The 26,333-nt window shown below is 36.1% G+C and overlaps 1 protein-coding gene across 16 annotated transcripts in view; it reads right to left on the reverse strand.

Annotated features, from left to right (window-relative positions):
- LOC306656522 (uncharacterized protein) overlaps positions 1 to 26,333 on the reverse strand; it is a 222,069-nt gene that overhangs the window by 106,600 nt on the left and 89,136 nt on the right. For 15 of the 16 annotated variants that reach the window (XR_013762533.1, XR_013762535.1, XR_013762536.1 and 12 more), the window contains one exon: positions 1,264 to 1,330. The exons of the other annotated variant lie outside the window; for it this stretch is intronic. Coding sequence is in view for 7 of the 15 variants with exons in the window: in XM_079131838.1 (XP_078987964.1) it covers positions 1,264 to 1,330 (67 nt within the window). In the remaining 8 variants the exon portion in view is untranslated. The remainder of the gene's footprint in view (positions 1 to 1,263; positions 1,331 to 26,333) is intronic. 16 annotated transcript variants of the gene reach the window in all.

Consider the following 26,333-nt stretch of genomic DNA (forward strand, 5'->3'; position numbering starts at 1 on the left):
TTAAGGGAATTAACACTAGTACTTTCTTGAGGTTAGCCCAGAACCTTGGACTCAGATTAAGCCCTTGCAGGTTGTTAAATGAAACACCATTACATTCAAAATGAGATGAAAACAAAATTGAGTGAAGATTAAAATGGAAAGCTTGGTTATAAATCAGTCTTCCTTCTTCTGCTCTAAAGTGAAAGTCCCAAATACATGAGGTGATACCTTGGAGTTAGTGACACAAAGAAACATCACATAAATCTATCAATGTACAACACAGATAGCTACATTTATTATTATTCTTTAGGGTTGTTTTTCACTTCAAGAGGAAAAAAAAAAACAAACGCAGGTCAAAATTTCTAAAACTTGGTCAAAGGGGAAAATAATCAATCAGATTGCACAGAATTCCATTAACTCCCACATATGAACAATGTTACTTACTCATTCATTCCACAAATATATCAGACACTGTACTATATCCAAGAGATACAGAGAGGCTTTTAAGTCCATTTCTGCACCAAACAACGGTGTAGTTGGGAACATAAACTCCTTAGTAGGTATTACAATACAAATACAGTGCCAAGACTGTTCAGAGAGACACATAGATTTGCATGATTTCAATCTGTACTAGGGGTCATTAGGAAAAGGTCTATGTAGGGTGATAAAACCTTGGTTGTGGTGTTGCTTGCACTAGGAACTAATTATGTGACTTACAGTTTTCCTTTCTGGGACTTGTTTCTTCATCTGCAAAATGAAGGAAGTTTGACCACATGCACTCTGTTGTTCCAGGTCTCTGCAACCTCTTGGAGAGAATGTCCCTGTTAATTCTCCTCAATATGGATGATAATGTTTCGTATCTAATGATGACATAAACTGTTTACTATTTTAACAAGCTTGTTCTATCAGAGGTCACCTATTTGTCCTTTTGTCCTCCCTAATCCTTGACTGATTACCCCATTTGTTTCTTCCTTTAGTTAAAGTAATAGACACTTTACAACTATTAGGCAGTCATCAAGTATGCCCAAGAGACAGGTAGGAATTGTTTTTCAAGAGAAAGATACTAAAATTGCCATTCAATCCTACAAAATTCCCTATTCCCTGAAGGAAAATCCTGGCTTCCACAATATGTTTTCTTATGATGCTTTGCAGAAGGAGACTGTTCACCATTAGGAAGAATTGTTCTGCAAGTGGCTATACCTGGGACTATTTAGCATAGCTAGGAGAACTACCATTTCCCTGGCTGCTGGGAAGAAAGTGGAAATAAATCCAGAGCTTACTTACCACAGGCTTTCTATAGATGTGCACATTTCCAACATCAGTTGTCTAGTCCAAGTGAAGATAAGTGTCCCTGACAAGGAAGAGTGGATACAGAGTGGAGTCAATTCCATGGAAACCTCTAAGTCTCCTTAAAAGCCTTCCATGTTTCGTTATCACTTTCTGAGTCCTAGATTAATGAAGACTAGAAAAAATTCCTCTGTAGTTCAGAGGAGTCATCCAGAAGTCAAAAGACTCATCAGAGACCAAAAGCTGACTTTCACACAGTGGCCTACATGAAAAGATTTGGTGATTTGTTTGCAGCTTGTCAATCAACTTTCCTCACAAGAAACTCATTCACTATCACAAAGTACAGATATTTTATTCTACGTTTAGCTAAGTCTTAGAATAAAAGCTGTTTTTGAGGTAAAAACAAATGAATCTTTTTAAGGAAAACCTAGAATAACACATGAATGTCTAATTACAGTATACTGTCAAACCTCATGTCATGTTTCAAGTATATTCTAAAAATCTTATCCCCACCCTAAACTTCAGGTATCAGCAAAATTGTTAAACAGGGAAGATGATTGATTGTAACTGAAGAGGGAAAGGAGATTTTGCTCTATTAGTTCAAAGAGAGAGAAGGTAAGTGGAAAAATCAGAATGGTTTCCATTATACATCATTCCCACTAAATGACATCTAAACTATTCTTATATAAGTATAGACAGGAAACTCTTATTCCTTAAGGACTTGGGACACTTGGGGCTGCCAGGACCATGGTAAACTTACCATGAAGAAAGTACACATATTCTTCTCACTCCACTGAAGAACATGGTAGAATTCTACAAAGTAAAGAGTCCTGTGTTATAATATCAACATTCAGCAGAGCAAGGCAAGAGACCTCAATGTTGAGCAAATACATTGACAACTTCAAGATATCTCCAGGTTAGAGCAAATCCACAGCAGTCATGGTTAAAGAGCTATACAACAGATGCCCAGCAGAAATAGCACTACAACTATTAACCAAGCAATAATAAGTGTCTGTGAACTAAGTAGTTTCCAAGAAATCTGGAGAAGTGAGGATTGCATGGTGCAGGGTGCTTAGGAACTGTATGATGTGAGAATAAGAGTTGGTATAACTTGGCTGAAGCAGAAGTTTGTTAAAAAAAAAAAAAAACAAAACATAACTCTCTTTCACCTACTAGACTATGCCCTTGATACTATAACCTAAAAGCCCACAGAGGTAGATTTGGTCTTACTATGGTAAATGAAACAGTCATGGTTTGTGTACTTTTGGAGCTTTGGTCTAATCATGCTCCCAGATTTTAAATAAGTAAACTAATGAGTTCAAGTATGAATAACATCATGATAGATGCTGTGAAGGAAAAACAAGAGCTAGGAAAAAGAATAATTGGGTGTAAAAAAATACCTGTAGCCAGGTACTTAAGGAAGGTTTCTCTGAGAAGGTGATGTTTAAGAGACTTGAAGGAACATTGAAAGCCAAGAATAAAGACACAATGTTGAGGAAAGGGCTGGTGTGCCTGAGAACAGAAGTCAACACAGGAGAGCTGGATTTTAGTGTCATGTTTCACCCAGTTTATTTTTAACTTTAGTATTTACAGTTTTTGCTTCTCTTACTTTTCCCCAGTGTCACAAAGTGCTAAAATACTTATCATGGGAAAGAAAGGATTGATGAGATGTCATAAGTATTAGATAGACCCATTTTCAATTTCTCATTAAAAATGTATGCTGAACACAAAAGACAGGAGAAGAACGTACATCATGAACTAGGAACTGGCATGGGGAAGGAGGAAAAGTAGAAACATAGTATGTCAAAAATGAGACTAAAGATATTATTTTGCTCTTAAATATAATTAGAGATATATTGGTTTAAATGAGTGTACAATAAACTTAAAGATGTAATTGGTAGAATTTAAAACAGAAGTTCTCTCTTTTAAATCCATTCAAAAGACAAAAGCAAACAAAATATGGTCCAAATATCAAGAAAGAAAACATAGAAAATGGCAAAGAAGCACAGAAAATAGAACACATAAAACAAGATGACAGAAGTAAGGCCAAACATATCAGTTATGACAATGTACGTAAATGTGTTGAACTCCCCAATTAAAAGGCAAAGACTCTTAGATTAGAGTAGAAAACAACATTCAACAATATGCTGTTTACAAAAGACAAACTTAAAACAAGATGACTTGGAAAGGTTATAAATAAAGGATAGGCAAAGACATATTTGTAAAATGCAAACAAAAAGACAAGAGCAGTAGTAATATTCATATCAGCCAAGGTAGCATTCAAGACAAAACTATTAACAGTGGAAAGAGAACAATATTCTCTTCATTAAAAAACATTCTAAATGAAGTTATACTTACTGTTAAGTATATGTGCTACATAGCAATGAATCAAATATAAAAGACAATAACCCACATATATAGTTCTTAAGAAAATCATAAACATAGTGCAAGATGTTAGTGCAATTCATTAATTCATGCAAAATCAGTTCAATAAAAAGAATGAAGACCTAGAGAATTCGATATATGTTAAAATTCTTACCTTGCATACAGAGGGTATATAGGGACTCTTTTAAAAGGCAGCAATGCTCAAGTATCTAATACTTCTGATATCTCATCAATCCTTTCTTTTCCTGATAAGTATCTTAGCATTTTGTGACACTGGTGAAAAGTTAGAGAAGCAAAAACTGTAAATACTCAAGTTAAAAATAAAATGGGTGAAGAAATTGGAAATAAATTCTCCAAAGTGATTTTTTTTGGAATACACTTGAAAAATACAATTTGAAACTGTAAAAGGGAAATAAAATTTAAACAAATCACTCCCAAAAAAATAAAGAGTTTGGAACTCACTCCAAAATAAATAGTAAGTCAAATAATGGCCACCAATTAGTATTATGACCTAGAAAATACCCCAAATTATAAACTACCGTGTATTGAGTACTTAATATGACAGCTACTCTCCTGAGTGCACCTGGTACATTAGATCAATTCTCAACAAACATGAAGTTTGAAGAAGGAACAGGAGGCTATAAGGAGATGGAACGGAAAAGAATTCCAAGCAGAGAAAACAAATTGAACCAAGAAACACAGACTAGACATGAAAGACACACAAGGGATGTGAGAGGAGTTAAATAATCTCTAGAACAGTGTGGACAGATGCAATGAGCAGCAAAGCTGTGGTTTAGAGTCAGACTATGTGATTTAATTTTATTCTTAGAAATTATGGGTCATTGATGATTTGTGAACAAGAAAATGATATTACCCTAATTACATTTGAGGAAAATTACTCTGGCAACAATTTATTGGAAAGACAAGTTAAATAAATAATTGAACAAGGAAAATCTATTGAAGAAGATTAAATAAAGTCATGGGGATGAATCAGAAAAGAAAAAGGTAAGAAATACAAGGGATAGGTCCAAGATTGATGCAAAAGATTTAATAAGATTTGGATATCAATGAACAGATGCTGAAGCTGAAAAAAATTTGAAAATTATGTATTCCAGTCAGCTCATTTGCTAGATAAATTGATACTTAAAGCATTTAAATGAATTGTTCAATGGTCCCAAAAGCTGTTAATGAGTGAAGCTAAACCCAAGGCAAAGTATGTGAGCTTCAGCTCATTCTTTCCTCTTTGCTAACTTGGTAAAGTGAATGAGGGAAAATAACTTAGAAACATGTGGGATTTTGAACCCAGCAAACAATGGTGACACCCGCTTACCTAGGAGGTAAGTCAAGTTCAGTTGAGATTATGGGGGAACAACTACCTGGAAAGATCTTATCTGACACCTGAAAATTCATTATCAAACACCTGAAAATTTATTCATGCTTATGGCCTGAGAATTGGGAGTAAAATTATGAATTAAAGGTAATATTATAGTTATTATTTGAGGACAATAGGAAAGACAAGTAGAGAAGAAAAGAGGGAAGAGAGACAAGGAAAAAGTGTGAGAAGAATATGAGAAAGTAGACCACTGTGGGTACACTGAACTAGGAAAGTGCCAGAGGCAGGGAAGTGATGATCAGACACCAGATGCACTCTCGCAGGGATGTTGTAGAAAGGTCTAGAAGGAAAGGTTGCAGTGTCTGACAACCTAGGCCTTTTCAATTCAAAAAGAATGATCAGTATTTTAGCAAAATATAAGAATCTTATTGAATATGACTTCGATGTTGTATTTTTTATATGTTTCTATTATTGGCTAATGAATTCAGAAATGTAGTTTTTATAGCTAGACATTAAATATTAAAACTTTCTAGGCTACAGGTTGCATTGGCACTGTTTTATGTCATGGAAGTAGAGGGCACAGTGTAAAACACACACATGCACACACACACACCTATCTTCATGTTCTCTGACTATTTACATAACTATCACAAGTGATTTGTGGCCTTTTATTTATTATGATGCAACCATTCAGAAAGTATGCTTTTGGAAAATGAATGTATGATTTTTTCAAAATGCATACCATTCCCTCACTCTTTTTTTTCAGTGCTAGCAATCAACCTTAGGGCCTCACATATATTAGGCAAGCACTGTACCACTGAGCTATGCCCCAACCTCTCACTTCTTATTAAATGGTCAGGTACAAAAAATATGCACAATAAATATAAATGTAAATGATTGACAGATCTAACAATAATCTTAGTCTTTAAGGACTGAGAGGACAAAGACAAATTCAAAATTATTTCTTATATAGAAAACAAAATAGGGACACACACAATTATAAGTTGAGGCACTAGCATAAGTAGAACGCAAAAGGGAAAATTACTTAATTTTTCTCATTACCCAATCATAGTCATAGCTTATTATACTTCAACTTTCCCCCAAATTCTTTCTCCACTTCATCATGTCAACCTTGTCAGTACGTTTGGGTCAGATTGTTGCTTTCCTCTGTGCTCCCAGTTATCTTTGTGTTCAAGGATCTATCACCTTATATGTAGTTTGTGCAACCTGAAACAAACTGCACGCTTACTAAATTATGGGCATATTTATGTCACATTATAAGATGAAACTCCTATTTTCCTGAAAGCTATTTGCCACTTTCTCAACACACAATCTCTGCCCTCTCCCCATTATAAGTCTTCCTCTTCTGGAACACCTGGGCGTGCCACCCAAGGATCGTTCTACAGTGCTCTCACAGTAAGCAGTCCACGGTGACCTACTCAGACAGTGTCTCTTACCAACTCCTTTCTGACAGCAGTCAACCATGCTACTCTGCTCCAGACTAGGGTTTGCTGTTCCGCTCAGATCACTGCCTATCACTGTCTCAGGGCAACCCCACAGGTCATCAAATTTCTGTGGCTATGTACTGAATCGCTGATGCTTTTTTGATTTGCTGCTTTGACATCACCACTGCTCCTGGCTACTAATCAGAGATTCCCTGGGCTATTTCCTGTGCTATTGTGGCCACTGCATTCAAGGCTGGGCTCTGCTTTTCCTGTCTTCTCCTAACCACCAAATGACTGAACAGCCCACTGGATCTTCAGGATTTCCCTTTCATCTGCACCTAAAAATGCACAACAAATATAAACACACTCTGTTCCTCTAGAAAAACTCTACATTCCTTCTTCCCAAAATATTAATACGCATATTTAGTTTTCAGTAAATATAGCTTAGAGAAGTCTTTCAAAGAATTCTCTAATATATGTACTATTATTATTTCTATTTTTCAGTTGATGAAACTAAAGCTCAAAGACATAGCTCACTGCCTTTTAACCCTCTCATTAGCTTCTACGAATCCCCAAATCAACAACAAAATTGTCCAGAGTTAACTTTGCCTTCCATATTCTTGTAGTGGTGTGTACCATCTCACAAGTGTTCAATAAAAGTCCAAAAGATCAATTTAAATGAATTGATTAGAAATTTAAATTGTAACAAAAGAGAAAAAATGTTATATAAGTCTAGAGTCAATTCCAAGACTGTAAAGATGGTTTAAATACTTGCTAATATGTTTCTAAATATTTGTTATAATACCAATAATTCATAGAATTTACCCTATTAGTTTTGAAACTCTTCTAAGGTAGATACAAAATAAAATGTCATCAACAATGGCAAAATAATTCAAAACTAATGAGTATACAAGGAAAACATCAAGACTAGTATTTATTATTAATTTTACTTGGTAATTATGTTGTTAGAGAAGTTAGTCCCTTATAATGCTTGACTCTTTAAGAAATTTGAGTATTTACAGTTCATCTATTCTTGGTACTCTATTATAAACAGTAAAATTGCAGGATAAAAGTAATGACCCACTAAAGGATTGACAAACACAAGTCCTTCATGAAAAATACTCTCCCCAAGTGTTCTGTTTCCTCAACTTGAAAACTGTCAATAGATGCGTAGAGAGAGTATATATGACATCACTTTCCTGAATATAGTAGGCCACCTCCTTTCCTTCTGTCCATCTTCCTTGGAGAAGCTTGAGCCAAGTGTGACTTGGGAAGCTTTTCAACATTGCCACTGGGTTTAGCCATCATTTCCTTTCTCTACTATAGCAAACATGATATCCACCATATTAACCTAGAGAATCAGCCTGAGGGGACTGGGAGAAAAGGATTGACATAATGAGCAAGGGACAGATTCTAATTGGAAACCCATGCTCCAAGAGTCCATCTTTCTTCATCGTTTCTATCAATGGTTTTGAACTTGACCCTCACATATCCCATGAGGGCAAAATTCTATGAGCACAATTCACTGATCTTTCCCTCAGTTTTACATGTTAATAATGGATGGCATTAATCTTGAATCTGTCAGCATCTCTTCTTTTACATCAGAATTGCTTTCTCATAGTTTATAGTATAAAGATGCCCAATATACTAAAACAAACCTGAAAAAAAAGGGGGGTGGTGAATAAAAGCTGAATCTATTTCAAGGATTTGAGGAAGTTAGTCCTGGGGTATATAAATCTCTGCTGTAGTCTATATCCATTATATATTTCCAAGGTTACATCCTAATGCTATTCATAATTTGGTGTGTCCATTTCTATTACTACGATAACAAATTACTCCCTAATGTAGCTAGCCTAAAACACCACAGATATATTCTCTTACAGTTGGGTAGAAGTCTGGTATGAGTCTTTCCTGGTGTCACTGAGCTGCATTCCTTTCCTAGAGCAGGAACTCTCTAGGAAGCTTCCATTTCTCATTCATTGGGCTGTTAGCAGAATTCAGTTCCTTTTTGCTGTAAGGTGGAGGGTCACATTTGTTTGCTGCCTGTCCACTGTGGGCCTTTCCCAGGTTCTAAAGGGCACCACATTACCTCCTTTCAACTTCAAAGCCAACAGTAGCAGGTGCATTTTCACATTGCACCTCTTTGACTCTGACCCACTCTACTGCTTCCCTCTAACACTTTTAAGGACTCATGGATAAGATTAGACCCACTTGGATAATCTAGAATAGTGTCCCATCTCTAGGACCTTTACCATAGTCAGAACTGCCAAGTAAGTCCTTTTTTCCGTATAAGGTGACATAGTCTCAGGTTCTGAGGATTAAGTAAGAGATGTCTTTGAGAGGCATGGATTTCCCTACTGCATGCAGGCTCCAGGAATGCTATGTACCATGCAGATCTCTACCTCTGCCTCATCAGGCTGGACCTCCTTCATATCTCCAGGTAACCGCATTGCATGGTTCCCTGTTTTACAGAAATATGCTTGTATTCATATGTACTTTTACTTAAAGGCCAGAATTGTGTGATGCCCTTCCCTGGCTTGCTCTACAGTTCAGCATTTGCAGGTTTACTTTGGCTCCTTAGGCACAGAAAAGACATTTTTATTCATCAATGTGTTCGAGATTGTGATCTTTAAGTGGAACTGTGCAAACAACCACGAAGTCCTAATATCACCCTGGAAATGAAAAAAGTTGATCTTTATTTTCAGACTTCAAATTGCTTATCAGACCCTCTAAAAGACAAAGTAAAGACCATAAAAACAAACGTATGGCATTGTTATCTATGGATGAAAAACCAGGAGAAAAGAAAATCACAACACAATTTTGTCAGCAAACATTACTCTCAAATTCATTTATGGACTCATTTTTGAGTGCTTACTTTCTTCTTCTTTCACTGCTAGGTCTTATTTCCCTACACAAACCATTAATTTAGAAATATAAATAAGGCTTTGGAAGCCCTTTTTTAAATCATCAGAGAAAAATAGGAAATAATAAAGAAAATCAAAACTAAATCTGCTTAGATAATTACAAGAGACAAGTCATGAATTAAGCATTGTGGCACTGCAAACAAAACCATGGTTTCCACCGTACAGCCACACTCCTGAGCAGGCATTCTAGGTTCTATTTTTGTTATCTACCTGTGTGACTCCATTTTTTATAAGATCATTGGTGATCATAAAATGCTCTATAAAGTGAATATTTGTCTATGCCTGCATTATGCTAACACTTCCCAAACTGATTATTTTGCAAAGAACTGTTGCTCCATACCATGTGAATAGAGAAATCGCTGAGCAATATGGCTATATGGAAACTTAGGGATTCCCAAATTTATGGAACCACAATAGATTTCATTTCAATAAATAAAATGTTTAGATAAAGAGCTCTTGGAGAGAGCAGAAGGTAATTTACTATTTGAACAAGGGAGTGATATGATGAAAGTGGAGTTTATGGTAGATTAATATAATATATGCATGGGATAGACAGGAAAGAAGAGACTAGATTTCAGGAGACCAGGTAGGAGAATGTTACAGTTAATATATAAGGACTTGACTTTGGAGAGAAAGCATAAAAATAAGGAATAAAGTGATGAATCAAAAAGATCCATCTCTGTGGTGGTCTGTTTTTGTCACTAGATCAAGGTTCATCTGTTATACCCTTATAGACATGTCAGTGTTTACTGTGCTCTGTGTTACTATTTGGAAAACCACATGACTTTGAAGAAAAAGTAAACCCTCCTGGTAGATCTTGGCTTAACTCATGGTAAACTTAAATAGTGGTACTCCCAGTGCTGAAAATAATTCTGGAAGTTGAAAGGGCTCCACCCATAGCAAGTATTTCAACCAACTAGCAAAGTCTGATATGATATTGAGGGGTGGATGGACAGTGGTAGCTGCCACATCATACATCTAAGATCCCTTTTATGAACTGGTGTCTCTTGATTAAGTTTGAACACTGTGATGTCTTTCGTTTGGAAACTCAGCAATACTTTCTGAGTGGTTTTCCTTTAAGAGGATTTGAAAGTTCCCCAGAGAAATCTCAATTTGATACTGAAGAAAATAATGATTCATAAAGAGTATGAAGCAGAGAAATACCTTTCTCTCCTTGTTTTGTTATATCCTTTCAGGATTCAAGGAGAGTACCAACACAACATATTTTCACATTATTTTTTTTCTTTTACTTGGGGTCTCCTTTTCACATAGGGTATTTCTGCTTTCATCAACCATTTTTAGAATAGGCAACTCCAATCTATTATCAACTTGAACCAAGAAGTGTTAAGATTGGCTACAAAAATAAAATTCTGCTTCACTTTTGGCTGTCTCTTGCTAAAGCTGCCTGAGATCATCATCAAAGCATAAGTTGAAAATTTTGGGACTCAAGATTGCCCACAGATATATTTTGTTTGGCATTAATACTTTACTGGTTAAATGTGAATATCCTTGGGTCAGACCTATGCTTCCCATTTTACTACAGTCTTTACTATTCCCTAATGTATTGCTTTGATCACTGACTAGCTTCTACCACTGCATTTACTTACATGGCCTTTGAAGAAAATCTCTGGTTAAAGACTTAAAGATTTAAGTGATTTTTCTTATTCTTTACACTTGCATACTTTCAAAATCAATTTAACAAAGGGTCATCAGACATAAAATAGTACAATATCTAGTATATGATGCTGGAAACAGTAGAACACTATGAATACAAAGCTTAAAGGCTTGTTTGCACAAAGAGTAATACTAATGATAATAATAATAATATAGAACCTTATTAAGATTTTTCAAACACTGCTAATCAATAGTCTGTGTGGAATAGAAACTTGGTTTGAGATCTTACCTGTATTACCATAGTCAACTACATTTCGTCTAATCTTTACAAGTATTGTTAAGAGTTTGTATCAATCATGCAACAACTACTCACCAAATAGTTAAAGTATTGAGGAGAAGGAAATGTAAGACTAGAGAAGTGTAGGCCAGAGCTGAGGAGCCCGTTGACTATGAGGAAGCCTCAGGACTCAAGGTCAAGGCAGCAGGAGATGCTGGAGAGTAACTGACGCCTTGGAAGAGTACCAATAACTTGGAAGTCTGTGGGGGGCAGAACAGCAAGGGGTACAAATGCAAGGGAGTGGACACAGGCAGGAGGAGCTTTGTAAAGAAAATAAGGGGAACTAGATGTTTTTACAAACAAGATGGTAATAGGAAGAAACGATAAAAAAATGAGAAGAAACTGTTCAGTCATAGCAACTACTCCTGAGAAGTGAAATGGAAGGGAGTGGAAAATGATGTCTTTAGAACAGAGAGGGTGCAAAACCTTAATAACACAGCAGGCAGGTGGAATTGGGTTAAAGAAAATGTAGGAAGTCTCGTGAAAATGTAACATATCTAGGGGGAAAAGAGCAAAGCTTTGGCAAGGATTACTTAGTCGAAGAAACTGTAATGAAGAAGACCATCTCAAGAATGAAAGGTTGAAGATGAGAAAGGGGAGATGACTGACAAATTAGGCACATCCAGAGAATTAGTGGAGAGTTTAACTGTAGCCTAAAAGAGATACGGTTTCCCTCCTAGAAAGAAACTAGGAAGGCACTATGCATTTAGTTTTACCATGTCTGTAAAAGGAACACAGAAATTTAGAGGTATTCTTACTGACTCATAAAAATAAATAACCCACTGAATATGTATCAATATGGAATGAGGGTAAATAAGAAAAAAATAAAAGGTTGATTTCTATCCAATTAGAAAATACATGAATTGGTAATACTAGCATTTGGGTGTGCAATCTTTTCCATGAACATTTATAATAATAAAAAGGTAAATCAGTGTATTCACTCATAGTTGGAATTTTGACAGTTGATTTGAATAGAAGAGCAAGGGATTCATTGAGAAGGGTACAGGGAAAAGAGTGGTGGTAATAGAATATGTGCATCCAATCTGGAACCTGAAAGAATTGGAGCTTTGAGGAGGTAAGAGTCCCAGGAAAGTGGGAATCCTAAGAGTGACAATACACAGAGCAGCAGAAGTAGTTGAGTTATAGGAAACTGAAGTAATCTGAAATTATAGGAAATTATATAGGAAAGTCAGATAAGTTCAAACTTAACATTATCCAAGAAGAATCAGTTCTGGTAATATTTATTAGAGTGGATTTGAGTTCTTAAGTGAGGTAGAGGTATTGGAGAGCTAAGAAATTAGGTTTAGGTGCGCACTTGTGTGTGTGTGTGTGTGTTGTTGTTGTTGTTATTGTTGCCTTGTTTTTGGTTTTTGATGTCTTGTCAATATGAATGAAGTACCACAGCACAAGGGTACAGGGAAAAAATGAGCCATGTACCACACTTTTCAATAAAGTAGAGTATCTAGGACATAAGCAGATGACAGAAATAAGAAATAAACGATGTGTGATTAATGCAAATAGTGTAAATCCAATAAGAGATTTTAAGTGGCTCTAGTACGAATTCTTAACTGTAAATTTTTTTTTTAATGAGCAGCAGATGAATATCTATTACATGTATACATTTGTATCTATGGATAAGGAAGCTTCAGTTAAGATATAACATTTTTACATTATGCATGTGATTAATGATTACATTGATTAAGTAAACATTTATTGAGTGATCACTATGGGTTGATTTTATACTACACGCTCCATCTGTAGCTTAATTTTATTCTTTTATACTCCCTCCAAAAGAAACACCATAATTATGATCATTTTATAGATAATAGAAAAACTCAGAGAGATCATAAAAATTGTTAAAAAAAACACTATTTTAGTCAGCTTTGTTGTCACTATGACCAACGCAACTTGAAAAGAACAAGTTTGGAGGACAAAATGTTTATTTGGGTCAGGGTTTCAAAAGTCTTAGCCATGTATCCATTCCATAGCTCTGGGCCCAGGGTGAGGAAGAACATCATTGTGGGAGGATATGGAGGAGGAAAGCAGCTCAAGGATGTCACATTCAGGAAGCAGAGAGAACTTTGCTCAACAGGTACAAAATATAAACCCTAAAGGAATGATCCCAGTCATTCCACACCTGCCTACAGATACTGCCCAGTTAATCCATATCAGGGGATTAATGCAATGATTAGGTTAAAACTCTTAGGACCCAACTGTTTCACTTCTAATCCTTCTTGTGTTTTCTTACATTCAGGCTCTTGGGAGACACCTCATATCTAAACCACAATGACCACAAAGGCAATAAATGGTAGAAACAAGAGTTAAAACTGAGCATTGTAAGTCCTAAGTGTGCAAACCAAGCCTTTTACTCAAGTCAAAAATGAAAGGGAGTTTTATTTGCCTTGGAAGGAGGATTTCAGACGACAGAGAAAGATAATTTGGAAAATATATCCATTGGGTTATGCTGAAATAACAAATAAGCCCCAAATCTCACTAAAACCACAAAGATTTATTTTTCCTTCCCATGATATGTTGATTATTAGTTGTCTAAGACCCTTCTCCCTAGGAGTGAGCTCATGAAGCAAACGCTATGTAGAATATTGCTCACCGATATTTCAGAGGAAAAGACACTTCTGGGTCCTGCAATGAATTATGCTTGCCCAGAAATAACACATGCCAAATCTCACGTCTCACTAGTCATAAGCAGTCACATGACCAATAACCCAAAAGCAAGGAGGTCAGGAAGAACAAGCATGCTATGTGCCATGAAGGCAAATACCTATAACTACTTGGGAGCATAATAATGGTTCCAGCTAGAACAAAGAGAACAGTGCTTACCACTCTCCATTATTTACCGGACAAGACAGAAAAGAATGAATAAATGATACTAGATGAGTTTTTGAGAAGGCAGATTTTTTTGGAATAATTTATTTTTTCAGCAAAAATCAAAGACAGCAGACATGATTGTCAAAAGTTAACAGCCTTCAGTGAGAATTAGGGACATTCTTGAACATAAAACCAATCACCATGCCCTGGCATCTTTCAAGAGCTTGATAATACTGTCAATTATTTACAAATTGCTAAGTGGTGATCAAGTGACTACACTTTTAAATAATGGATATATATTCAAAAGTTTCTTCTAGAGTAAGATTGTTGGTGACTTATTTTGTGATGAAGAACTTACATTTTATTATTGCATTCAGTTTATTATCAACTATTAAGAACCACTGGACAGGGGGCTGGGGATATAGCTCAGTTGGTAGAGTGCTTATCTTACATGCACAAGACCCTGGGTTCAATCCCCAGCACCACCAAAAAAAAAAAAAAAAGAACCACTGGACACATTTTCCTCATTTTCTTCAGAGTGGGCTTCTCTAAGAGTTGTGTACACTCTTGTCCCATTTCTCACTCTCCTTTTCATTATACAATGACGGGTGTCTACCTTCATCCCCATCACTTCCCTGGTAATATTATCAGAGACCTCATGGCCAGAACTAAAAACCAATGAATATGTCCAACTTTTCCCCCTTCATATCCATTTTTTAAAAGCCAGATTCTTTTTTTTTTTCATAGTTTTTATCTTCTTTGGTTCCTCTTTCTCTCCAGGTACTTTTTAATTTGCCCATTCTTTTATTAATATTCCTCAGATTTCAAACTGTGTTCCCTGTTCTCGCAATGCAATTCTTCAGTCTTTTAGATTCTTCTGCTCTAATTACAATTTATATAATAAAGATTTGCAAAGATATATATTTAACCCACATTTCCTTTATCGAAGAAAATATTCACAAGACACCTTCCTTTAGATATACCATACGCTCTTCAAAATTGAGACATCTAAAAATTTTCCGTTTTTTCCTCTGTATTCTCTCTCCTCCCTTTCCCTGTATCTGAACTATAAGATGTGCAAAGTGCCAAGTGGTGAGTCTAAAAAGAAAATCGTGAACCAGGTAATGAGCTGGTGTGTTGTATTACGTTGAACCATGTGAATTTGCTGAATTAAATCATTTTTAATCTATGAGAAAGAGATCTTGTTCAACAAAGGAACTACACAGTTCACTCCCAAAGACAATGGGAATTCATTGAGTAATTTTTACCTGGGAGTGACATTATCTGGTTTACATTTTAGAAAGAACCCCTGACATTTTAATGAAGGACAATTTGAAGATTAATGTTGAAGGAAGTTAAACTAGTTAGGAGCCATGGGAGTAACCCAGATAAGTGTATAACTGTGGCCGTGTGGGGAGGGAATGAAATATGTGAAGATGTTTGGGAAGTAGAATTGACAATGGGTCTTGGCAATTAGTTGTGGAAGGGGAGAGAAGGAAAGAAAATAAGCACAAATGATTAAAACAACTGATTCAGCAATTGAATGAATGTTGGCATTCACTGATACGGAGAATTCTTGAGAAGGAACAGTTTCAACATTGAATACCATAAAAGTTTGTGTATTGAATATCAAAATTAAATATCACAAAATAGCATGTAATAGAATATAATAAATTTGATTTTAGGCATGAAGAATTTGAAGTAGATATTTCTTTAAGTGACTGGATGTATGAATCTACATTTAGATAAAACTAGAACCTGAGATCCACATGATCTATTACTCAGCCATTTGTGAGTGGAGAAAGTTAAAATAAATAGAAAAAAATCTTGGTCATTTCTTTAACCAGCAAAGACTGACAACCCTCCGGGTCCAAACAAATGTAGTTCCATAGATTAAGATGTGGGGAGAAGGCCCTGTAGTCCTCACTGTCCTGGTGATTGGGTTCCACTAATGATCTCATCATTCTGATAAGTACTTTCACCACCAATGGAGATAGAAAGAGGTCTTCACTGAAACACTACTCCTATCTGGGTCAAAAAGAAAAGAAATTATGTAGCCTAATGAAGTGAAACAGAGGCAAATAAGTGTTTTCCTCAATAGTGTGATTGCTTCCCTTTCCTGGTAGACTCCAACTGGCTCAAAGGGAGTGATTTGATCTCCTTTATCCTGAACCTAGTAACCAATTTTATTTAAATAATTGGAATACAACAAAGAATTGTTGGATTAAGTTATTCCCATAAACAATGGAAAAAATTCAGGGAGACATTCTATTTATTTTACAAGTGGGAAAAGTAATTTAAGTAGATATTGGAAATGTGAACTCATATCTCTGTTTTGGGGGGGCTTGTAAAATTTAATATAGAACCTAGAATACAGCTCATCTGTTGACTGTCAGGTCTACTCCTCAAACTTTTCCTGGGCATCATTATACTATAGGGAACTATATTTAGGTTTTCCTAGCAACTGGTTTCTAGAAGGTTCAACTCATAGGAATTAGTGGAAGATCAGAGAGCAGGACAAGTCAGAGTAATGCTGCGGCTTTCCTACTCTTTCTCCTTCTACCTCTTCTTGACCCTCTCTCCACACCTTCCCCCTGACCTCTTCTTTCTCCTATAGATGCAATGCCAGCAATGGACACCTTTCCTCCATGGGTTCAGGACCACGACTGTAGTCCTCCTGGGTAGCTCTTCCTACAGTGTCCCACTTTCCCCCAGGAAGCCCCACTGTGGTTTAACTTCCACTCCGTGGACTCGGGACTCAGATCTTGGGCTCCCTAATACCACCTCCTATTGTTCTTCTAGCCCAGCAGATTCAGAGACTTTCTGGGTGGCTAAACTTTAGGTCACCTCCTCATTTACTCAACTTCCCATTACTTCCATAATAAATTTCTCGTAATGAGTATTCTCTGTTTGAAATAACTAGGGTAGTTTCTATTTTCTCATCATCATATTATTATTTTTTGCGGTGCTGGGGATCGAACCCAGGGCCTTGTGCTTGCAAGGCAAGCACTCTACCCTCTATTTTCTCAGCATATTTTTTAACTGACAAAAATGCTAAATCATTTTCAGAAGGGAAAACAGGAAGTAAGTTGGAATACAAGAAAAAGAACTCCCTGTGTCCTGAGTGATCAAACAACATCTAGATTCTTTACTTAGTTCATTTTAAGAATTATATTTTGAAAGAGAGTATCCAGAGTAGGATTGACTGTAATGATCCTGAGTCTAGAAACCCCACTGCATGATACAAAATAAAAGATGTTTTGTCTATAGCTATTAGAATGTCCTTAACTATTGAAGGTACAGTCATTTTGGAGAAGAAACACATGCATTTTATATTGTTGTGTGGTGAATGATGAGGAGAGTTAGATTATGAATGAATATAAAAGAAGTCTTCCAATGAAAAAGAAGAAATGGGCTGCCTCATGAAATTGGAGTTATCATTCACTAAAAATAGTCATCCAAAGGCTCCAAGTCTGTCTTTAAGGGAGTCTTGCACTAGCATGGAGCTGAACTGGATAAAATATGAAGTCTTCTCCAAATTCAAAAGTTCCTGGGCTCTGCAAATAGACCAGCTGTGGTCACAGAATGAGAACACAGTATTCCTGAATCAAGAAGGTCTAAAATTTCCACTGTTTAAAGATATTTATTTAAGCCAATAAAACTCAAGGCCATCCATGCATTTCCAAAGCATCTCACAGTTGGCAATGTACATTTGCAAGAAGACTGATTTTACATCATGTTCCTCTTGCAAAAAGACTCTGTGGTTTTGTATGTTATTTGAGTGGAAATTATCAAGAAGGCTGCTATTTCAATAGGACTGATACTTGCCCATCTGGGTAGATCCATATCACAACAGTTCTCTGATAGACATATTTTTATATAAAAACTAAATCTTGTTTTACCTCTACAGATTTTTTTCACCTCACTTTCTCCTTGATTTTATCCCAAGAATTTTGAAAACCTTCCAGTTTTGACATCAATCCAATTGCTGAGAACTCTAGCATAAAATGAAGAAAGACACATGAAAAGAACAGCATTAACCATATACGCACATTCATGCCACATTTATAAGGCAATCAGAGAAAACATGCATATGTACCCAAGATATGCAATCTTACATGTCTAACTATCTATCTGATAAAGGAATACATCTTTCATGGATCCAGTCTTCAATTAATTATATGCTTTCTTTTAACAACTAGAATTCAGATGCCATCTAATTGCATTTTTTGTGATGGAAACTTACAAGCAATCCTTATGTGTCAATTACAATGAACATGGCTGTTTATACCCATTTTTCTTTGTATTATTATCAATGTCTTCTTAGGGCCAAAATATTTCTCTCTGCTGCAGAACAATGCCTCATAGTAAAAACAGCCCAAAATTTGATGGTTTTAAACAAGGCTTTTTATTTCGTTTACAAATCATGAACTCAGCAGATCAGGTCAAACTCTGCTGAGCTGGTCTTAGGTGGTTCAAAAAGAGATGTGATGAGTGACTGGCTACAGTGACAGTAGTGGCTAGGCCATGTATCCCATCATTCCTTGGGCTTGCCAGCATCTGGTTCCCTGGAAAAAGCTGGGAAAAAAAGAGAAAATGGATACCTGCAAGTGCTTTCCCAAGACTCCACTTGCCTCATGTTTGCCACCCATTAACTAAAATTTGTCCCATGGTCAGTCACGGATTCAGTGGAGGATACATAAAAAAGGATTGGATACAGCACAGTTGGATAATTGGGGCCATGCACCAAACATAAAGCAAATAAAACAATCACCCCTAAGTGCGCAATTAATGCAATTTTACATGTATCAGGACTAATCTAATAGAGAAATAAATCCTATTACTTGTGCTGCTCAATAGGCTAAATGGTTTTATTTAGTAATAAATTAAAAATGTAGGTATCATCTATTTACAATATTTTCCTTGACTGAATCTTTAAAATCATCCACATTATCATTTGCTGATGCACTTGGTTATTCACATGCACTGTACTTGATTGGTTTATTGTAAGGGTCTTTTCACTTTAACCCAGTGGGTAAATATAAATGCCAACCTCTTCCCAGTGTGCTGCTGGTTTCATGGGAGCTTTTGTTCCTGAACTGAGGTGTTGACTGTTTATCTCTATGATTTGAAATAGCAAAATTTAAACACAGAATATTGCCTGCTGTCCATGGTTGGATCTTTGACAAATGTAATTCCACAATTTAAGTATGACTATGGAAATGATTTCTTGAGGCTGAATTCTAAAAATTATTCATCAGAATCTTTCGCTTTCAGTTCTACTTTACTTCCTACTCCTCAGAAAATAACAGTGCTCACTGTTATTGTTATGTAGTCATCCCTGAAAGAATTGGTAATTACAAGCCCCACTCGCTTCAACAAATAAGTTTTAAAAATTAATTGTTTTTAAAATTTAAGAATGATCCAGAAAGATTTTTTATTAAACCATAATTTATTAAGGGTTTATATGAACCCGTGCCTAGACAAACTTCTGAAGCAATTGAATAATTTATATTATTCAAAGTAAGTAAATATGATTAGGTTTTTTTTCTTCAAGATTGTTATTTTCTTAGATTCCCAAAGATACATGAACATTGGCATGAATATCACTTGTCTTATTATGAGCAAATACCCAAATAAAATGAGCACATTTTAAAACAACAATGATTGCAGTCTTCTGGTAAATGCTTTTAAAGTGTTGTGGATTTTTCCATTTACAGAGGCTTATTGTTATTGTCCTTTGCACATCTGCTATTCATTTGAACTACTTCCCAACAATTCAGTGAACAAAGGTGCCAAAATGTTGCTACTAATAATTTTCAAGAATCATCTTCCCTTGTTTCTAAATAAAAACTCTTTAGCACACAAAAAGGATACTTGGATTCAAGTAAACCTGAATTCAGATTCTGAGTTACAGGTCCTTGGTTTAAATGAGTCTATTTTGTGAAAACATTAGTGGAGCTGATGCAGGGGAGGAAGGCTGCAGAACTTGTATTCTAGGATCAGTTCAACCTGGGTCTCAGATGGCTATAAAAACTCAGCAACTTCTCTAAACTCTACTATTCTCTTCGACATGTAGTTTTTACAACTAAAAGAAAACCTAGTTACTGGAAAAAGAAAACTGTAGAAAACCATTCTGTAAAGGACAGTTTTCTGTGACATAAATTCCCAAACTCTCTCTGTGGATCTGGACATTTGCATTTAGAATTTCCCTAAAAGGAGGCACACCTGTATTGCTCTAATAAACAATCACAAAAACTCCTTAGTTTAAAGGTTGAAGATGTAATGGTAATGGTGTTTTTGTTCCACTGGCACAGATGCTTTCAGCTTTAAAACAACCTCCTACTTCTTAATCCCTCTCTCCATATTCTTGCCAAGCTCTCTGGAAGTCTGAGTTTTGGACGCCCTCCAAAACCACATCTCATCCATATGCCTGCTGCAGAGGAAGACATTCCGCAAGCTCTTTCCTTCACTCTATGAATGATTCATGTGCTAAGATCTTGAATTCTCACTGAAAGAAGGACCTAATGGCTTGAAAACCTGATCTGACGTAAAGGAAGTGTGCTGTTTTACAGATACGCTGATTGTTTATCCTTCTTCAATCCAGAATCAGAAAGCCCTCTCTTAGGAAAGCATTGTGTATGAAGTAACCCCTTTCTGAGATTCATTTCTGAAGAGCATTTCAGCTCTGGTGTCAAAATGGGGCAATGGGTTTTTATTGACAACCGTACATTTATGTCTACACTTGGAAAAGTTAGTGGAATGTTAATTTCATTATTTTCCTCTAAGAAAAATAAGCCATATTGGAAAATCACTTTCACCACTTACAGCAAGATCATAGTACAAAATGCCTGTAGGGGAAGACTAGTTACTAAAATAAGTGGAAATAGTTATAGCAGAGAGGATAGTCAGGCCTCCACATCCATGCATTTTTACATCCACGGGTTCAACCAACTGCAGATTGAAAATATGCAGGAAAAAATAAACTATGCCTGTATGGATTATGCAAAAACTCTTCTTGCCATCATTACCTAAACAATACAATGTAACAACTATTTCATAGCATTCACATATTACTAGGTGATCTGGAGATAATGTAAAGTATATGGGAGGATGTGGGTGGGTTATATTCAAATACTATACCATTTTGTATAAGGGACTTGAGCATCTGCAGATTTGGGTAGGAGTCCTGGAACATTCCCCAGGGGACCATGAAAGTACTGCACTTGTCTACTTCAACAAGGTGCAGCTCCTACTTAGCTACACCTCAATGATTTATTACTGAGTCCAGGGAACTAGAGTTGTCAGAATTCACAGAGATTCAGTGGAAGCCATAAATCTTTGTTCTTATGTGAAATCTTTCAGTTTAAGACTTTGGCAATTAATTAGGATAACACTGGATAAAGCAAACAAACACATCTGTAAGCCCGATTTGACAGTATTGACTATACTGTCAAAATTGCAAACTTTGACCCATAGCTCTACATTTCTGTTTCATTTTAAAGTATTTTAAATACTTTGGAGTGATATAAAACACAACTCAGATACCTTAAAAAATAAGTAAGACTGTCACAAGATTATAAAAGGTCAAGTAAGTAATTTTACTTTATAGAATAAGGCAAAAATGGAGTTTTTGGAGATAGACAGTTATGAGTTAAAATCTTGATTCAAATATTTCCTAGCTGTGGGAACTAGAGAATGTTACCTGAACTCTGAACTTCAGTATGTGCAACAGTGATAATAATGTTCTCTTCAGGTGGCTGATGAAAGAAGGTAGCATGCAATTTAAATGGTTTACATCATTACATATGTCTTAGCACATAGTAAGATTGTAAGTGGTTATTATTCATATTAGTATAATTTTCAGAATCATTTTAATATGAAACCTATATAGATGATAAAGGAAACTAGTAATATTATTAGATTTATCGAGTCCTTACTATAGAACAAGTATAGTTCTAGTGCTAATACCTCTAGTCATGAAAACAATCCTACGATGTAGGTTCTGTTATTAACTCCACTTTACACATAAGGTACCTGAGGCCTAGAATGTCTGATTGACATACATATATTACACAAACAATGAGGGAATGGGAGGAAACAGGAAAGAATTTAAGAAAAATCTTCCTGCCTCTAGAACCTCAACTCTTCACCATTATACTAAATCAAAAAGTATTCTATATTCAAATTAATCTTTGAGTTACTTCCAAGCTATAAAGTTCTTGGAATTGAGAAAGGCATTTCAAGAAAGAGGAAATGTACTGCTTTCTGACTGCAAAAGACCACCCCAAGCAATTCATGCTAAATGTTTTCTTTTTAAACTTGGAAGAAAAATTCAGATTTACTCTGAAGACTAAATGATAACCTCTGCAAGTTATAAATATCTTCTCTTTTACGCATGTATTTAACTTTAAATCTCTTAACTTGATGTAAATTGAATCACTCTTTATTCGAGTAATTTGTAATTAGTTAATAAGAGTTATTTGATAATATTTATGCATAATTAGTTCTATTAAGAGAAAGCACAGGGGCCTGCAAAAAAGCATAGATTATATGTTTATTGGAGGAAGATAAAATGACTTGTTCACTTAGAAACCCACATAATTTATCATTCTGAAATCTTCTGGTAGATAAGTCAGCTTCTATTGCCTCTCTACTTTTTATCAGAACTTCAGTTTCATTCAGCTTTCCAACCCTTCCTACTATGAATAAGAAGATGAGTTCATCCCCAGGTCCACAAATGGGTCCTGAGTCACCTACTATGGTGCTTTCCTGAGTCTCTTACTGGTTTAGAGGCAGACAAGTGACTGAGTTGGCCCCATCAAACCAAAAGTAAAGGAAAGACTGGCATTCTGTGCTCGATGTAAAGAGTTTATCTCTGTTTCTGCTGACTGAGAATAGGAAGATCTGCATGGGGGGAGGCAATTTCCCCTTGTTACTCTAAAGAAAAGCAAACTTAGCAGAAGGCCAGCGCTAAAGGCAGCAGAGCACAAGCTCAGAAATAAGTGAGGCTTTTCTTGTAGTCTTTGGATCTCTTAGAGTGTATATCTTGTTAGTTTTGTGAGACAATAAACCATCATTTTATCATAAGGGCTATCATAAGGGATTTTGTTTACTTCTAAACAAAATCATTCTCATGAACTATAGTTCTTACAGACATGATTAGCATGTATTTGCAGGATGTAAAAATAGTTCAATGTATTTGTTCATTCTATTAACTCTGCTTATAAGTGGGATCCATGGCCATGACCCACTGTTTACCTTGTGGTCAGACAAAGCCATATATCCAAAGACGGTCAAACAGCATCTCCAAAGTTATCCTACTCATTTCAACCTTAGCCAGTGAAGCAGTTTCCCACTATTCAAAGCAATATTCCAGAATTTTAGCTTATACTCTTTGGTCTGTAGGACAAAAATATTTATTTCTGTTCAATGTAAGTTCCATAAGGTCAGAAACCAATCTGAAAATATTTGTGAAATTTGAGTAATGCGCTGTCTCCCCCATTCAACCGAGAACAGAAACCAGGAAAATTCTCTTAATCATATGCAAAATAAAGGAAAGATGTATCAAGCCAGAAGTTGTATTAATGATGATATTTCAGTTTAATCAGTGGCTTAATCAGCACTAGTAGAACTACAGAATTACCTGCAGAGTTTTTTAGGAATATCTATGTCTCATCTCTATCCCCAGAAATTTAATTTTCATTGGTCTGGGATAGGACTTAGATATAAGTAGTTGATTAAAGTATCCAGGTGATTTTAATTATAGCTCAGGTTGTGACACAGTAGTTTAAATTATCTAAGGAGAAACCTCAAAGCCAAACTGTTCTTTTTTCTCTAGACAAAGTTTCAGTAGTGTTTCCATGTAAGTACTCCAAGTTTCTACTCTCAAAAGCCTTAAATATTCTTGGTATAACCAGATCCCTTTCAAACAATTGGTGATAGCATCAGAGATATTGAATGGTTATTTAAACAATGAAGGTTTTTTTTTTTTCCCCCTCCACATTAGAGAACATAGAAGAAATCTATAGAAGATTTCATGAAGAGTTTTCTTGTCTACAACTAGGTGAGTCATAAGAAGTACTGTGCTCAGATTCCTGACAAGAGTTCAGGAAAAAACTTCCAATGTAAATAAATGACTCAAGGAAGTTAAAGTGTAGATTGACCTAAGAGATCCTCTTCTCCAGTACTTCAAGTGGATTTGGGGGCCTATTCCTGATCTACAAAATCATTTATCTCTGGGGAAGAGTCTCCGGACCCCAGGATGACATTTCAAACAAGACCAAGGATAATTCTTTTTTTTTTTTTTTTTTTTTTTAATTGGTGCTGGGGCTTGACCCCAGGGACACTTTACCACTACATTACATCCAGAGTCCTTTTCATTTTTTATTTCAAAACAGTCTCAAGTCTTATGGCCTTGCTAAGTTGCTGAGGCTGGCCTCAAACTTGCCATCTTCCTGCTTCAGCCTCCCAAGTTGCTAGTATCATACTGGTGCACCACTGTGCCTGGTGACCAAGGATGATTCCAATGTACTCTATTGAAACTTTAACTTGTGAGAATCACAGATATTAACATTAGGTCAGATTCCATATTCAAGACAGTTTTGAAAAATTGCTTATCTTTGTAAAAACATTCTTCCTTTTTACCCATTACGAATCATACGTATAATTAGGAAAAATAAATTCCTTAATCTTCCCATAATCATTGATGCTAATTTGAAAGGGATTCAAATTACTCATCCTTTGAGATATCCTATATAATTAATCACATTTACCATATTTTAGTGGTATCACACAAATATTAGACTAGCCCCTCAAGAAGGCAGCCATTTCAGAATAAGACCACAAATACTCAGTTGTTAAAGGGGCATGCTTGATTCTTTGAAATGTTTAATAAACAGGCAGACTTTCAAATACATTAAAGACATCCAAATACCTACCATGATAAAATATGCTCTTTCAAAATAAATACTCACTTCGATAATCTCCAATTTATAAAGCACTATCTAAAGCATTCCACAACACACAAGAAGATTTTTGGTCTAGATCAGGGACATGACTTGCCCCAAATTCATACAGCCAGTGTGTGACAGAGATAGGGATTTGTATGTGCATGTTTCCCTCAGGTCTATGCTACTCAAAACTCTTCTCTCTCTGATTTCTTATCTACCTAGAGAGGAATTCAGTCTGTTCCCACTGTGAGAGCTTGTCCCTCCCCCCAGTGTCATGTATGGGTTTTTCAGAACTAAGAGCAATCATCAGGGCTGGGGATATGACTTAGTGGTAGGGTGTTTGCTTAGATGCACAAGGCCCAGGGTTCAATCCTCAGCAACACACACACACGCGCGCGCACACACACACACACACACACACACACACACAGAGTAATTACAACTTCTTGTCATTCAAACAAAAGGATATCTATTAGTTTTCTTCAAAGGGCACTTGTTACAATATAAGGAAGCTTCCCACATAGCAAAAACAAGAGCCCATCTCTGGACCCCAAAACCATCGTTGGTCTCCCTAAGTGCTCTCACTCTTTCTATTCCCTGTGACTTCATTACCAGAAACCAGCTTTTGACTCTTATTGTCAGGAACTCCAGCAGATAAGAGGAACTTTGAGCCACTGTGTCCCACATGAGGCATCAGCCAAATGAGCACCTGAGCGTCAGAGATCTAGCTTAGGCTCCTCCCAGCCAGCCTCAGTTCGCTGAACGATGCGAACCCTCTTTGTCATTGGTGTACAGAATAGGAGGTATCTTTTTAGAATTTGTTCACTTGAGGAAAGCATTTTCCCAATTTGCATTAAAACACTGTATTCTTGTTGAGGCTCTGCCTATAGGCATCCCAGGAAGGGGGAAGAAACAGGGGGGTGCTTTGCCAAGTTTTATAGTATTTTTTGCAAAGCTGGAATTCTGCAATCAAAATAACATCCAGTTCTTTCTTTACTGTCCAGTCCAAGCGTGTGGTGTAATTTCTTTATCATTCACTGGGACTCATGAAAGGGAAAATGAAATTCAGACTTTACCCAACTTCAGGCAGCCACAGAACGCTGGAATTTTCAGCAATCACTGCCAAGTTGGTTAGTGTCATAAGACCCTTGGATGAGAATAAGGAGTAAGAATCCATGTAAGAATAGGCTGTGTTTCTCAGACTTTAGTGTAATAAGACTCACCTGGGAAGCTTACAGGAAATGCTGATTC

Source organism: Sciurus vulgaris (assembly GCF_902686455.1).
Source record: "Sciurus vulgaris genome assembly, chromosome: 3".
Classification (NCBI taxonomy): domain Eukaryota; kingdom Metazoa; phylum Chordata; class Mammalia; order Rodentia; family Sciuridae; genus Sciurus; species Sciurus vulgaris.